The sequence below is a fragment of the Pongo pygmaeus genome, chromosome 11 (genome assembly GCF_028885625.2).
Source record: "Pongo pygmaeus isolate AG05252 chromosome 11, NHGRI_mPonPyg2-v2.0_pri, whole genome shotgun sequence".
NCBI classification, from domain to species: domain Eukaryota; kingdom Metazoa; phylum Chordata; class Mammalia; order Primates; family Hominidae; genus Pongo; species Pongo pygmaeus.
The window spans coordinates 138699874-138716263 of record NC_072384.2 but is presented as its reverse complement, the minus strand read 5'-3'; the positions used below and the strand labels follow the sequence as shown (position 1 = coordinate 138716263).

General features: G+C 50.1%; 1 protein-coding gene across 10 annotated transcripts in view; it reads right to left on the bottom strand.

The window, feature by feature from the left end:
* Window positions 1-855: 855 nt before the first annotated feature.
* Window positions 856-16390, bottom strand: part of SCLY (selenocysteine lyase) — a 40122-nt gene continuing 24587 nt past the window's right edge. For 2 of the 10 annotated variants that reach the window (XM_063648182.1, XM_063648185.1), the window contains 5 exons: window positions 8863-8909; window positions 6233-6351; window positions 5655-5757; window positions 3298-3373; window positions 856-1996 (listed from right to left, as the gene is read on the bottom strand). In XM_063648182.1, the coding sequence (XP_063504252.1) occupies window positions 1843-1996; window positions 3298-3373; window positions 5655-5757; window positions 6233-6351; window positions 8863-8909 (499 nt within the window). In that variant the 3' untranslated portion in view covers window positions 856-1842. The other 8 variants (XM_054479406.2, XM_054479413.2, XM_063648184.1 and 5 more) reach the window with 7 other exon arrangements.

Genomic DNA, 16390 nt, shown 5'->3' with positions numbered 1-16390 from the left:
CACTCCCACAGTGTGAGAGTGCCAGGTGCCTGGAGCTGGGAGGATGGAGTACAGGGCACAGGCAAAGGCCCACACCAGGCTAGGTCAGGGCTGGGTATGGCCAGCAGAGAAAGGAGGCTGGCTCTGAGGCTGCTCAGATCTGTTCAGACAGCAGGAACCCGCCTCTTCATCTGCGGAGCGAGGGCTGAGGACACGCGCCACTGAGCTTCTCACAGGAGCCCCGAGTGGCCTGGGAGATGGTTCCCCCAATTCTCACAGAAGGGCAGACCCCCAGCTGCCACCACAGTGTGTCTGAAGTAAAGGGTGCCCAGTAGGTCTACATATTTGGCTGTGTTGACACCCACAGAGCTGAGCGCCCCGCCTCTGGATCCCGGCCCTTGGCCCTGGAGGCTCCTAGGAATCTCTGGGGACACAGTGGCTCCACAGGGCCTGCGACGGGCTCAGGACCCTGACTTGGGTGTGTCCAGGCCTCTCAGGCGAGAAAGTGTCAGCCCCTGCCTCGGCCCCCTCTCCAACTACACTGACCGAGTCTCTGGGCTGCAGCCCCAAGGGCCCAAGTACATTTAACCCCTTTCCAAATTGTTCTGGACAATCCATAGTTCTTCTTTACGGAAGTCAGGACCACCGCAGCCTCTTCCTGGCAGCAATGGGAAGCTGCAGATGGGGGACCCATTACATTTGTAGGGGCTTCCAGAGACACAGTCTCAAGCTGGATTTCCGGGCTAACGCATCATCACACAACGGTGACCTGGGGGCTGCTGCACCCCTGGCGTCTCCCCCACAGGCTCCGTCAGATCGTCAGATGACTTCATGCTGAAGCGCGGCGCCCACTAGAGAAACCACAGGATCCCCAAGCCGGGCACTGAAATCTTTTATTCGTTAATTTAGTTTCTGGCAAGTGTTTCCTCAAAATCATCATGTAGTTCCTTGAACCGTAAAACCACACATTAAAAATGTTATTCCACTGAAAATGACTCCTATGCAAATATCGACATGTGATGTGTGTCCAAATGCCAGAGCATTTTGAGAAAAGAATCCTCTGCAAATAAAATTAAGGTAAAAGCTGAGTCAGGGATGATCCGATTCCCACCCCAGGAATGACCCAGAGCTCCACCAGCTCAGCGAGGTTGGAGCTGAAACCCTGAGTTAATGATCAAAAGGGACAAGACAGGAAGGCCTGGGGACTGTGGATGGGGAAGCGCGCAGCCCTGATTACCAGTGGGTGGAACAGGGTCAGGCTTGGGGAAGCAGGAGGGGTGGTGGGCAGTGGGCGCTGAGCAGAGCAGGCCTGGCCGAGGCTGGGGGCCACTGTGCACTGAGGCCAGAGGAGCAGGGTGGTGAGGGCAGCTTTGGAAAGGGACTAAAAAGGGCCTGAGAAGAAACCACTCTGGAAAGGTGCATGTGCGAGGCCATGATCAAAACAAAAAAATCGAGTTTCCTATGTTCATGATAGCATTTGGCTGACAATGAGTTATAAATACTTGGATTCTATCTTCCAGATAAAAACACCTTCCAGGAAAGGGCACTCACAACAGGCTTGCCCAGTTCCCAGTGGGGAGGGTGGATGAAGCTGAAGTGTTTCCGCTTCACCACTGGAGGACGGTTCTATGTGGGCGGTCCTATGCAGGCGGTCCTATGCGGCGTTGGTGTCCTGGGCCCTGTGAGCTCTGCAGGGGTCCAGGGAAGGAAACTGGGGGTGCACACTCGCAGGCACTCCAGGACAAAATGCAGAGGGGGCATGAGACAGTCATCCTGGCACAGCCCTCAGGAGGGAACTGGAGGGACAACTCGGTGCCCTGCTACGGGCTTCCTAGAAGCGGCGCGGGGAGGGCGGCCCCGGCGCTAGGCTTGGTCCTCCAGCTGCGCCACGGCCTGCTTCAGGTCCTGCACGACGAGGTCCACCTCAGCCCTGGTGGTGCTGCGGCCCACGCTGAGCCGGAGCGCGTTCCTGGCCACGTCGAAGGGGACGCCGTAGCTCAGCAGCACTGGGGACGGCCTGGGGAGGGCGAGACCGAGCTGCAGCTGCTGCTGAGGGCACATGGAAGAGACACAGCCCCCCCTGCTCTGGACCACTCCCCCAGTGGGGCTCTGCCCACCCGGGTGCGCGCCTGCCCCGCCTGGCATCCACCTCCTGTTGAAATCCCAGACCAAGCACACCCCTAAGACCACCCACATCAAGTTGCGGCTCAGAGTCGCCCCGTTCTCCCTGCAGAGTTCTCTTGCACTTGGCACTCCCAGGTGACACTGCCTCCCTCTCACACTGAGCTCTGGGGCCAGGGGCTCTCCTGTCCTTGAGGGGTCTGAGGTCCTGGAGAACACGGATGCCGACACAGACAGTGCCTCACCCATGAGGCCCGCCTGAGCCACTTGGTAACTTCATGGCACCTGGCACGGGGCTTTGCAGACACTAGGGACCCAGTCAGTATCTAGCTATGAACAGATGACTGCGTGGGGACGTCCTGAAGCAGAGCTGTTGGAGGCTCGAGATGTGGGCTCTGTCAAGGGGCCTGCCCTCATCACACCCGGGCCCCTTTCCTCCCCTGCCCCCCTCCCCCAACGCCTCCAAAGGGCCTCATCCTGCCCCTCCTTTTCGCTGGAGCCAGGCCCACCACTGTCTCGCTCCAGGTGCTCCTGCACAATCCCTCCGCCCTGACCTTGATGGCCACGTGCTGCTGGCTACAGTTCCGCTCTCTCCCCAGAGCCCTGAGTGTTCTTCCTGCGTCCACTCCGACCTCCCACAGGGGCCTCACATTTTCAGCAGGTCAGACCCGGAACCGCTTCTCCCCTGCTGCCAGCAGGCCGCTGCTTGGGTGCCCCACGCCCTCTACCCCACAGTCTCTGCCAGGCAGCCCACCCGCTCACCTGGGCCCTGCTATCTGAGAATCTCTGCTGCATCTTGCAGATGGCTGATCTGACACCTGAGTCTGCTCACACCACGGCCCTCAGGGCTCCCACTTCCGTGAGGTTTAAGTAAGCACTGACACTCGGGCCATCCCCGCCCCAGCCCGCCCCAGCCCTCCCCAGCCCCAGCCACACTGGCCCTCCAGGCCCTGCCCCCGCTGCCTTCAGAACTGAGCACGAGAAGCCCCCTTCTCCCGCACAAGTCCTAGTCCTTCAGATGGCAGCTTGGAAGTCACTTCTTCCAGGAAGCCCTCCCTCTGCCCCTCCTAGGGCCCAGACAGGGCTGTCCTTTACCAGCCAGAGTGCGGCCCAATGGCCGGATCCTGCTGCCTGCCCACCACACCCAGTGCCCAGAGGACCCCTATGCCCTGGAGTGGGCTTGTGAAGAGCACTTACTGGTCCCCGTGGTCCGAGTGGCACGCGGCCCCCACACTGGCCATCAGCACTCGGCACTGCGCAAGCACCACATGGCCTGTGGAGACAGAGCACATGCCCCTGAGATGGGGCTCCAGTCAGGCCACCCTTCTCTCCCTTCCCGGGGTCCTGCTGGGCGCAGGCTGCTTCCCTCCCTCTGTGCCACCTGGTGGAATTCCAGCGCCGGCCATTCTGGCAGCTGGGGAGAGATCTCACAGCAGGAGCCGAAGAAAATACTTCTTTCTCCCTTGGCTGCAGAAACGCAGACACTATTCTGCCTCACAAAGCTGGCCTTGAAAATCGCATTTGTAATCAACTGCCTGCTAAGACACCTGGAGTCCTGACCTGCTCCTTCCTTACAAGCTGGCAGTCCCGGCAATATCATGTCTCCACCTGTGTTCTGGATGGTAGAGACACGTGGGAGTTCTATTAAGCCAGAAGGCATTTCCCTCTTTCACAAGCACAGCGATTAATGACTGCTGATGTGATTAACATGAAAATTTCAGCCAGGTGCAGTGGCTCACACCTGTGATCCCAGCACTTTGGGAGGCCAAGGTAGAAGGATTGCTTAAGCCAGGAGTTTGAGACCTGCCTGGGCAACACAGGGAAGCCCTATCTCTACAAAATATTTTTTAAAAATGAGCCAAGGCCGGGCATAGTGGCTCATGCCTGTAATCCCAGCACTTTGGGGAGCCGAGGCGGGTGGATCACCTGAGGTCAGGAGTTCGAGACCAGCCTTGCCAACATGGCAAAACCCCGTGTCTACTTAGAATACAAAAATTAGCCCAGTGTGGTGGCAGGCACCTGTAATCCCAGCTACTCTGGAGGCTGAGGCAGGAGAATCGCTTGAACCCGGGAGGCGGAGGTTGCGGTGAGCTGAGATCACACCACTGTACTCAAGCCTGGGCAACAAGAGTGAAACTCCATCTCAAAAATAAAAAAGTTATCCAGGTGTGGTGGTGCGTGCCTGCAGTCCCAGCTACTAGAGAGGCTGAGGCAGGAGGATCACTTAAACCCAGAAGGTCAAGGCTACAGTGGGCTGTGATTGCGCCACAGCACTCCAGCCCGGGTGATGACAGAGTGAGACCCTGAATCAAAAAATAAATAAATAAAATGAGAACCTCTGTCTCATTTAAAGTAACACAGGTAGTCATTGGACACAAAGTCTGACCCCAGAACAAGGGGAACGTGGACAGAGAACTCTCCTTTCCATGGTGAGGAATCTGAGATGGTCAAGGAGACCAAGGCTTCACTGCCCACAAGAGCGCATTTCAGCCCAGGTTCTCATGAACGCAGCCATCATGACGGTTACCCACGGGTTCTTCTTCATGGGCCAAACACGACTGCTGGGTTTCTCTGAGTGATCCAGGAAGAAGAAAGAAGCAAAACTTTCATCTTCTAAGAAGTCAAAAACTTGTCTACAGATGCAGCTCATCGTGATCTCAGGGCCACTATAACCTCCTCCCAAATGACACGCGGCTGGTCAGTCACCTGGACTTCCACTCTCAGGGAGTCAGGGCAGACCAGGTTTTAGGTGCATCTGGGACGGGGGTGATCCTAACCGCTCCTAGCCGAGGCAGATGTTGCAGGAAATCCAGATTTGCACTTGATCCTTACTCTGCCAGTTATTTTTGTTGTTTTTTGTTTGTTTGAGACAGACAGAGTCTCACTCACTCTGTCGCCCAAGCTGGAGTGCAGTGGCTCAATTATGGCTCACTGCAACCTCCAGGTTCAAGCAATTCTCCTGTCTCAGCCTCCCAAGTAGCTGGGACTACAGGTGCACACCACTATGCCTGGCTAATTTTTTGTAGTTTTTGGTAGAGATGGGGTTTCTCCATGTTGGCCAGGCTGGACTCGATCTCTTGACCTTGTGATCAGCCTGCCTCAGCCTCCGAAAGTGCTAGGATTACAGGCATGAGCCACTGTGCCCAGCCTCTGCCAGTTTTTAAAACTGATCGCCTCCCCTTTCCCTTACTCTAATGAAATATTTAATAAAAACTGCCAACAAAATAGACAAATGTCTAGAATTTAATGTTGCTTCCTTCCCTGACGGCTTTTGGGGCGGTGCTAACGCCAGACACGAGAGTTCGCCACAGTCCACATCCCAGCAGCAGCAAAATGGGCCACGTCAGGGAGAGGAGGGGCCGGCGGCGAGAGCCCTATGGACCACAGCACAGCCACCCGAGCCTGCTCTTGGCAACCCCAGCAAGGCCCTCTGACAGCCCGAGCTGTGTCATGCTCAGGGCAGGGCAAGTGGGAGTTGCGCTGGTTCGGACCAGAATCCATGCACCGCGGGAGCTGTGCTCACACTTGGAAAGACCAGGGTGAGGGGCCGTCACCTTGAAGCCGGGGTCCCCGGATGGAGAAATTGCAGGTGTTGGGAAGCCGCTGGGTGCCTGGAAACTGGCTATTCAGATGGATTCTCTTCTGACCGAATTCAGCCTGAAAAAAATAAGTGAAATATTTGGTGACAGCTTCAAAGCCACCACCACCAGCAACTGTTTGAAATTTAGACTTTTCCAGAAACACAACCTCAGCAGGTGCATACTTTTCAATCAGCATCTACCGAGAATAGTTATGGGTACAGACTATGGAAAGCAAAGTTAATTAGGAGAAAAACCAAATATTCGGAAACATATGAACCTTCCACATAAACCATGAAGTATACCACCTCTGCATATTTGATCCTGTGTCTCTGAAAAAGATCATGCCCCTGGCCTAGGGTCCTGCTTTCGGGGTTTCAGATCCCCATGTACTTCCCGCCACTGTTCTTTCTTCCCTCACTGTGTCCTGCTGAGTTCCAGGCTACGCTGCAATCCCCACAGGTCCTGGGGTCCAGGAGCACCACGCCCCCTCTCTCTGGGCACCTGCCCCACACACCCTCCCCCTCCTGATGCCCACCCCATGCTGCGCTCACTTCCAGCCTCTCCTCCAGGTAGTCACGGACGTCCCTCATGTGGGCCTCATAAGCCTCGCAGTTCTGGGTCACCAGCTCCGCGGCCTGGGGGCAGACACACAACGAGTGGATGCACAATTCTTGCAAAACAAAGGAGGGCAAAAAAGCTTTCAATGGTACAGGTGGCATTTCCTGAAACTGCTCATTCTCCTGACAGTCACAGACAGGACATATTTTTTGAGTGCTGCCATTTGGAGGGTGTGCAAGTGCCCCAGAAATTGACTTCACCAGGCACCTCCTGACAGCGCCAGGCACTGGAGATGCCCCAGCAAAGCAGCCCTGAAAGGGATCCCAACCCTCGAGGAGTCAGCATCCCAGAGAGGCAGACGGACAAAAGCAGGGGAAGAGGGGAACAGACTCCTACCCACTAGTGGGCGCTGTGAAGGGACCTCGCAGGCCCAAAGTGGGGTGGTGACAGAGATGGCTGCACAACGGCAGGGAATGGCATCCCAGCAAGGGCTTTGAAGGGAACAGACAGCCATTCTGACTCTAGAACAGAGGGGCCTGGTGTGGCGGGTGGAGAGTGCAGAGGGGGTAAAGGCGCAGGGACAGATCGACAGGCCCTGCAGGCCTGGCCATGGGGCAGACGCAGTGAGGCTCTGAGGGAGGGATGTGATGGTCTGACTGGCCTGTGTGTTGGTCACTCTGTGGCTGTGTGGCAAATGGTAGCAGCAGGCCCCCAGGAGGCCATGGCAGGCATCCAGACCCTTGGTCTAGGGTTGGTGGCCATGAAAATGGACATGAGGCCGGCAGTGGGTGTATTCTGGAGTCCAGACAGGACAGGACAGGTGCTGCTTGAGAGGCAGGGACGATGACAAGGAAGGACTGAGGGCATCTCCTGGACTTCAGAAGAGAGAACCTGGATAGTGGAAGATGCCCAGGGTGGGCAGAGGGTAGAGGACAGCGGTCGGGACAGGTTTTGAACTCAGAGGAATGGGTCTCTCAGGAGATGGGCCAGGGCCTAGCAGAGATGTCAAGTTCAAAGGCAGGAGCACAGGCTAGCATCACAGTGACGGGACGGACAGACAGATCCACAAGGGGTGCAGGGAAGGGCTGCCAGCATGCAAACAAGACAGAAAGGAATGGGTGTGGGAAAGCACACTGGGGAGGGCATGTGCAGGATGGAGTCCAGGCTGGGCGGCGGAGGGGGGCTGTCTAGAGCACTGGTAGCATTGGGGTCTGGGCTGGGCGAAGCTGAAGAACCAGTGGGGGTGTGGTGCTGGGGCTGGGGGTCTTCAAGCACTGTGAGCTGAGGCTCTATCTAGGAAGCTGTTACCATGATTCCTATCTGGCAGGGGGGATAGCCAGGACTCAGGGAGTTCCAGCGACCTGACCCAAGGCACATGGTGAGTGAAGCTTCGAGCCAGGATTTGAACCCTGGGTATTTCAAAGCCTGTGGACTGCACCACTACTTCATCATTCAGGTCAACACAAGCAGGTACTGGACTCCACTTAAAACACACTCTTCCGGCCGGGCGCGGTGGCTCACGCCTATAATTCCAGCACTTTGGGAGGTCAAGGCAGGTGGATCACCGGAGGTTAGTTGTTCGAGACCAGCTGGCCAACATGGTGAAACCCCGTCTCTACTAAAAACACATAAATTAGCCAGGCATGGTGGTGCATGCCTGTAGTTCCAGCTACTTGGAGACTGAAGTGGGAGAATCTCTTGAACCCGGGAGGTGGAGGTTGCAGTGAGCCAAGGTTGTGCCACTGCACTCCAGCCTGGGTGACACAGTAAGACTCCATCTCAAACAAACAAACAAATACACACTCTTCCTTCTAGTAAATGTAGCCTTAGTTATCACTATTAATAATTTTGAATATTCTAAGTAACAGGGAATCCATTCATACTCTTCCCAAGGCCCGGCCTCCTGGGCGCCAAGCCCTTTCTCTGTACTGGGGATGCTGAGGCCGACATGGCCAAGCCCCTGCTCTCGGGGAAGCAGGAGGTGGCGCATACATCTGAACACACTACAGAGAAACATCAGATAGGGGAAATAAAGCAGTGTTAGGGATAGAGAGTGACAGCAGGGGACATGGGAGGACCAATGTAGGTGTGGCTCATGGAGGGTTGCTTGAAGGTGGTGGCCTCTGAGCAGAGCCTGCAGAGTAAGGGAGCAGCCTGCACACGCTGAGGTGTGACCAGTACCTCTGCCTTCGCACAGCAAAACCTGAGCCTGGTTACTGTCGCAGAAGCAGGACAGGCCCCAGTGGAGGGCTGGTGGCAGGTGCTGGATTGGCCACCCCACAGACCAGTCGGGGACAGAACGTCGATGGTGTGGGGGCTGCCGACGCCTTTGGGAGTGGTGAACCTGCGGCCTGACGCTTCACCTCTGCTGTAACAGTATCACTGTTTCTCATGTCAGAAGAGACAGAGACAAGGAGTTTTTCCCTTTTAAATGCTAAACAAGTGCCACTAATCCACAGATCTGAAAAAGTACAGCTCTCCAGGTTGATAAATCAGATTCTAGGCTTTTTCTCGTCAGTCCGCTTATGAGATCACGAATATGATCTCCCTAAAGCCCCAGATTCCTACTACAGCGGCTGGGGACACTGATGACAAAGCAATCAACTCGTCTCCTCAAGCTCACCAGGGCTCACCTTCCCAAGGCCGGCAATCATTGGGGTGTTCTCTGTCCTGTAAGAAACAAGGGATTAAGCAAGAATAAACAAATGTCTCAGGAAGGAATCCTGTCTCCATGAAAGTCATTGTGTTAAGATAAAAACAAACTCACGCTACATCTTTCCTAAGCACGCGCCATGTGGCTATCTCAATGGCAGCTGCAGGCCCCAGAAACTTCCCCTGCCAAGTTTTCACTTGCCCTGGCCCAGTGAAGGTCAACGAGGCCCACTGTGGGTGACGTGTTGGGTGTTCACTGTGACAGTTCTATCTGGACCCCTTTCCTATCCAAAGCAAGCACTCTGCCTCCTGCAGGCCCCAAGGCACAGCTCTCTTTAGTCCTCACTGCCAAACCAGTATAGTATGGAACAGGGGAGAACTCTTTGTTCTCAACATTTCAGGCATCAGCAAACAAGAGGGGTGTGTCTGTGTGTGTGTGCGTGTGAGCGTGTGTGGGTGTGTGCACACACAGGAGATGGGCAAGAGACCCCTAAAAACAATGGCTTGCATACTCTGACCTAACAAACCGAAAAACAGAATTCATTATCCTATTTTCAGGAAAAAAAATTAACTTAATAATTAATTTCTTAATTTTTTTTTTTGAGATGCCCAGGCTCTGTTGCCCAGGCTGGAGTGCAGTGGATCTCGACTCACTGCAACCTCCACCTCCCGGGTTCAAGTGATTCTCCTGCCTCAGCTTCCAGAGTATCTGGGATTACAGGCACGTGCCACCATGCCCGGCTAATTTTTGTAAAGACAGGGTTTCACCACGTTGGTCAGGCTGGTCTCGAACTCCTGACCTCGTGATCTGGTCGCCTCGGCCTCCCAAAGTGCTGGGATCACAGGCGTAAGCCACTGTGCCCGGCCCATTAATTTCTTAAGTTTGCCTGAACAAAGTTTTCTTAAACCTCTGGACCCGGCTATTGCTTGTTTACCAATAGATATTTTCTCTGCACCTTCACCAGCATTTGGTGGTGTCTCTATTCTTATTTTAGCCATTCTGATAGGTGTTAGTGATATCTGGTGGTTTTAATTTGCATTCCCCCAATAACTAATGCTGTTGAACATCTTTTCCTGTGCTTGTTACCTGGGTCTCCTCTTTGATGAAATGTCTGTTTATATTTTTTGCCTATTTTCTGATTGAATTTCTTATATTATTTTTGCTGTTGAGTTTTGCGAGTTCTTGATATATTCTAGATACCATTTCTTTGTCAGATATGCCATTTGAAAATATTTTTTCCTAGATTTAGCTTATCTTCCCATCCTCTTAATATGGTCCTTCCCAGAGCAAAAGCTTTAAATTCTGATGAAGTCTAATTTATCAATTTTTCCTTTTATGGATGCTTTTGGTGTCAAGTCTAAGAACTCTTTGCCTAGTCCTGGAACTTGAAGATTTTCTCCTATTTTTAAACGGTTTTATTGCTTTATGTTTTACACTTAATTTCATGATCTATTTTGAGACACTATTTTATGAGGTGTAAGACAGGGGTGTCTAATGCTTTGGCTTCCCTAGACCACACTGGAAGAATTGTCTTGGGCCGCATATAAAATACACTAACGATAGCTGATGAGCTTTAAAAAAAAATCGCAAAAAAAAAAAAAATCAATGTTTTAAGAAAGTTTATGCATTTGTGTTGGGCTACATTCAAAGCTGCCCTGGGCTGCATGCAGCCTGCAGGCCGCAGGTTGGACAAGCTTGGTGTAAGACTTGGGTCAAGGTTCATTTTTTGCCTATGGATGTCTAACTGCCTTGGCACGATCTGTTGAAAGGCTAACTTTCATCGGCTGAACTGATTTGCGTCTCCTGTGGTTGTATCCGCACCCGTAACTCATATGGGCCTATTTCTGTTTGGGTCTATTCTCCTCCATTGATCTACTTGCTGGGATTTTGATAGAAATTGTTAGGCTTGTATATCCATCTTTGACATCTTTGGTATGAAGAATCTTCCAATCTATGAACATGGCATGTGTCTCTGCTTAGATCTTCTTCTCATCCACATTGTATTATTTTCAGCATATAAGTCCTTTATATTTTGCTAGTTTATATCTGAGTAATTTTGTTTCATTGTAAATGGTATTATATTTTTAATGTTACTGTCTACTGTCCATTACCACTATATAAAAATAAGATAGATTTTTGCATGTTTATCTTGTGTCCTGCAACCTTGCTATACTCACTTATTAGTTCTAGGAGTTTTCTTGTATATTCCTTGGGATTTTCTTTATAGAAAATTGTGTGATCTGATTAGAAACAATTTTACCTCTTCCATTCTGATCTATATGCCTTTTGCTTCCTTTTCTTGCCTTACTACGCTGACCGGAACTTCCAGCACTATGTTGGATAAGTGTGGTGACTGTGGACATCCCTGCTTTGTTCCCCAGCCACAGTAGTAAAACGTTCAGGCTTTCACCACTAAGCATGATGTCAGCTGTAGGTTTTATGTAGATGTTCTTTTTCAAGTTGAGAAAGTTCCCCACTAATCCTATTATTCTGAGTTTTTAACATGAACGGTTGAATTTTGTCAAATGCTTCTGCTGCATCAAATATGATCATGGTATCTTCTTTATTCATCAGCTTGTTAATATGGTAGATTACATTGATTGAATTTTTTTATTTTTGTAGAGCTGGGTCTTGCAGTTCACCTAGGCTGGCCTTGAACTCCTGGCCTCAAGTGATCCTCTCGCCTTGGCATCCCAAAGTACTGGGAGATTACAGGCATGAGCCACTGTGCCCTGCCTTGATTGCATTTTTTCTTTTCTTTCTTTTTTTTTTTTTTGAGATAGAGTCTTGCTCTGTTGCCTAGGCTGAAGTGTGGTGCTGCCATCTCAGCTCACTGCAAACTCTGTTACCCAGGTTCAAGCGATTCTTGTGCCTCAGCCTTCCAAGTAGCTGGGATTACAAGCGTCCGCCACCACACCTGGCTAATTTTTGTATTTGTAATAGAGACGAGATTTCACCATGTTGGACAGACTGGGCCCGAACTCCTGACTTCAAGTGATCTACCCACCTTGGCCTCCCAAAGTTCTGGGATTGCAGGCATGAGCCACCACTCCTGGCTCTAGATTGCATTTTGAATATTGAACCAGCCTTGCATCTGTGGAATAAATGCCACTTGGTCACAGTGTATCATTCTTTATTTTTTTGAGACGGAGTCTCACTTTGTCACCCAGACTGGAGTGCAGTGGTGTGATCATAGCTCAATGCAGCCTTGACCTCCCAGGCTCACTCAGGCAATCCTCCTATCTCAACCTCCCAAGTAGCTGGGAATATAGGCGTGTACCACCATGCCCAGCTAATTTTTTTATTTTTTGTAGAGGGGTCTCACTATGTTGCCCAGCCTGGTCTTGAACTCCTGAGCTCAAGTGATCCCAATCCCCCTGCCTCAGCCTCCCAAAGTGCTGGGATTACACACGTGAACCACCACACCCAGCTGTGTATAATTCTTTCTATGTATTGCTGAATTCTATTTGTAAACATTTTGTTAAATATTTTTTGCATCAAAATTCACGAGGATGTTGGTGTGTAAAGGATTTTTTTGTACTGTCTTTATCTGGTTTTAGTGTCAGGATAATACTAGCTTCATAAAATGAACTGGGAAGTTGTCCTTCCTCTTTATTTTCTGGAAGAGACTGTATAGAAATGTTAATTCTTCCTTAAACAAACAATTCTTCGATAGAATTCTCTAGTGAAACCACCGGGCCTGAAGACTTCTCTTTGAGGAGTTTTAAAGCTATAAGTTCAATTTCCTAATGGTTATAGAGCTATTCAAATGATCTATTTTATATCAAGTGAGTTGTGGTAGTTTGTGTTTTTTGAGGAAGTGGTCAGTTTCATCTAAGTTGTTAACTTCCTATGTGTAGAGCTGTTTGTGGCATTCCCTTATCCTTTTGATGGCTGCAGGGACTGGAGTGGCACTCCTTGTTTCATTCCTGATGTTGTAATTTCTCTGTTTTTTTGGTCAGTCTTGCTAGAGGTCTGTTCTGGGCTCAAGCAATCCTACCATCTATCTCAGCCTCCCACATAGCTGAGACTACAGGCCTGTGCCACCACATCCAGCTATTTTTTTTTTTTTTTTTGTAGAAACAGGATTTCACCATGTTGCTCAGGCTGGTCTTGAACTCCTGGCCTCAAGCAATCTACCTGCCTTGGCCTCCCAAAGTGCTGGGATTAGAAATGTGAGCCACCACGCCCAACTAATGTTGTCTTTTTTTTTTTTTTTTTTTTTTTTTCAGACGGAGTTTCGCTCTTGTTGCCCAGGCTGGAGTGCAATGGTGCGATCTCGGGTCACCACAACCTCTGCCTCCCAGGTTCAAGCGATTCTCCTGCCTCAGCCTCCCGAGTAGCTGGGATTACAGGCATGCGCCACCACACCCGGCTCATTTTGTATTTTTAGTAGAGATGGGGTTTACTCAATGTTGGTCAGGCTGGTCTCAAACTCCTGACCTCAGGTGATCCACCTGCCTTGGCCTCCCAATGTGCTGGGATAACAGGCGTGAGCCACCGTGCCTGGCCAATATTGTCTTTTTTTTTTTTTTTAAAGAGACAGGGTCTTGCTCTGTTGCCCAGGCTGGAGTGCAATGGCGTGATCATAGCTCACTGCAGCCTCGAACTTCTTGGCTCGAGTGATCCTTCCCCCTCAGCCTCCTGAATAGCTGCGACTACAGGCACACACTGCCATGTCGGCTAATTAAAAAAATTTTTTTAGAGATGAGATCTTGCTATATTGCCCAGACTGGTCCTGAACTCCTGTCCTCAAGCAATCCTCCTGCCTTGGCCTCCCAAAGCAGGGGGATTATAGGTGTGAGCCACCGTGTCAGCCTGTGTTGTCCCTTTGCCAGTTCCAGTGAAGCACAGACCTCATCTCCTTTTATGTTCCTTTACCTTTACCTTTCTATAATTATCTTAAATATGTCCTTTATGTACATTTTGAACCACATCAGATATTGCTATGATTTTTGCTTCTGCTATCAAACGTAATTCAGAAAACTCTAAAGGAGAAGGAAAGCCTATTGTATTTGGTGATAAATTCTTAGTTTTCCTTCATCTGAGAATGTTTTGATTACTTCTTCATTCCTGAAAGATATATTCACTGGGTACAGGATTCTAGCTTGACGGTTTTCTTTGAGCACTTGAAGAAAAACAATTGCGTCCCTTTCTTCTGGTCTTTTTGGTTTCTGATGAGAAATTCACTGTCATCCAAATTCTTTTTCCCTTACTGGTGAAGTGTCATCTTTCTCTCACTGCTTTTGAGAATTCTGTCTTTCATTTTTAGAAGTCTAATCATATGTCTCTGGCATAGATTTCTTTGGGTTTATGCTATTTGGGGTTTGCTCAGTTTCTTGATTCTGTATGTTTATGTCTCTTGCCAAATTCAGGAAATTTTTTAGCCATTATTTCTTCAAGTACTTTTTCAGGCTGTTATCTTTCTCTGTTGCAGGGATTTCAATGAAACGAATGTTATATCATTTGTTATCATCTCATAGGCCCCTGAAGCTCTATTTTAAACCCCATTCTTTTTATTTTTCTGAGACAGAGTTCCGTTCTGTTGACCAGGCTGGAGTGGCATGATCTCGGCTCACTGTAACCTCTGCCTCCTAGGTTCAAGGGATTCTCCTGCCTTAGCCTCCCAGGTAGCTGGAACTATAGGCGTGTGCCACCAAGCCTTGCTAATTTTTTGTATTTTTTTTTTCAGTAGAGATGGGGTTTCACTGTGTTAGCCAGGATGGTCTCGATCTCCTGACCTTGTGATCCGCTCACCTCAGCCTCCCAAAGTGCTGGGATTACAGGTGTGAGCCACAGCACCCGGCCGAAGACCCACTCTATTTCTTCTCTGTGGTCTGGATTTCTATTGTTCTGTCTTTCAGCTCATAGATTTCTCTGTCCTCTTATTTTTCTATTAAGCCCATCCACTGAGCTTTATATTTTGGCTGCTGCTGTTCTTAGTTCTACAATTTCCAATTTCCATTTGGTTCTTCTTTTATGTTGTCCTTCTCTTTGCTGACCCTTTGTTTCACTTGTTTCAAGTGTGTTCACAATTTCTCATTGAAGCATTTTTACTGTGTCTGCTGTAAAATATTTGTTAGATAATTTTAACATCATCATCTTAGTGCAGGCGTATATTGATTATTATTGTTCATTCAATTTGAAATCTTTCTAGTTCTTGGTATGATGAATGATTTTCACGTGAAACCTGGACATTTTTGCCTTACTTTATGAGAATCTGGATCTTATTCAACCTTCCTGTTTGGGCTGCCATTTTCTGACGTTATGCTGGCAGGAGAAGGGGTATGCCACTCATTACTGCCAAGTGGAAGTGGAAGTAGAAGTCTAGGTTTCTTTTTTTTCTTTTGAGATGGAGTCTCTCTCTGTCACCCAGGCTGGAATGCAGTGGGGCGCTCTCAACTCAGTGCAACCTCCGCCTCCTGGGTTCAAGTGATTCTCTTGCCTCAGCCTCCCGAGTAGCTGGGATTACAGGAACACACCACAACGCCTGGCTAATTTTTCGTACTTTTAGTAGAGATGGGGTTTCACCATATTAGCCAGGATGGTCTCAATCTCCTGACCTTGTGATCCGCCTGCCTCGGCCTCCCAAAGTGCTGGGATTACAGGAGTGAGCCACCGTGCCTGACTTTCTTTCTTTTTTTTTTTTTTTTTTGAGACAAAGTCTCGTTCTGTCACCTAGACTGAAGTGCAGTGTTGCCATCTCGGCTCACTGCAACCTCAGCCTCCCGGGTTCAAGCAATTCTCCTGCCTCAGCTTCCCGAGTAGCTGGGATTACAGGCGTGTGGCACCACACCTGGCTAATTTTTATATTTTTAGTAGAGACAAGGTTTCACCATCTTGGCCAGGCTGCTCTCAAACTCCTGACCCCAAGTGATCTGCCCACCTCGGCCTCCCAGAGTGCTGGGATTACAGGCATGAGCCTGTGCCTGGCCAACGTCTATATTTTTTACTTGGCTGATGTTGACACCCAATGGGAGGACGCTCCCTGTGACTGACAGGTGTGGGTCCAAGATCCCGAGATATGGTCTCTACTGACACCATGGTGGGGGTGCCTAAGTCCTGGTTCTCTACCTGGCCTTCTTGACACACCTGGCAGGGGTGTGGGATGCCTTGTTACAGCCTGTATTGGTGGAAGTCTGGGTTTTCCACTCCATCTTTGCAGGCGTGGATAGGCGTGGCAGCACAATTTCCCCCGCAGCATCTGGCTGGAGTAAAGCAGGTGTTGTCTCAAAGTTTTCTGTCTTGCTAGGCCATTCCTTTCCTGGTCCACTGGCTAGAGAGGACAGGCTTTGGTTGGGGCATTTTTGTGTCTGCCCTTACTGGCATATCAGGTTTGCTGGCTTCTTCAGCACTAAGTGTGGGATACACAAGGTGAAAAGAAAACCCGGGGAACTTACCACCACGCTGTTTCTGTTTCTCTCTCTTGTTAAGTAGTTTCTAACAAAAGGTGTGGTGGGGGCAACAACTAATTTCCCAGTTAACACGTCACTGTACA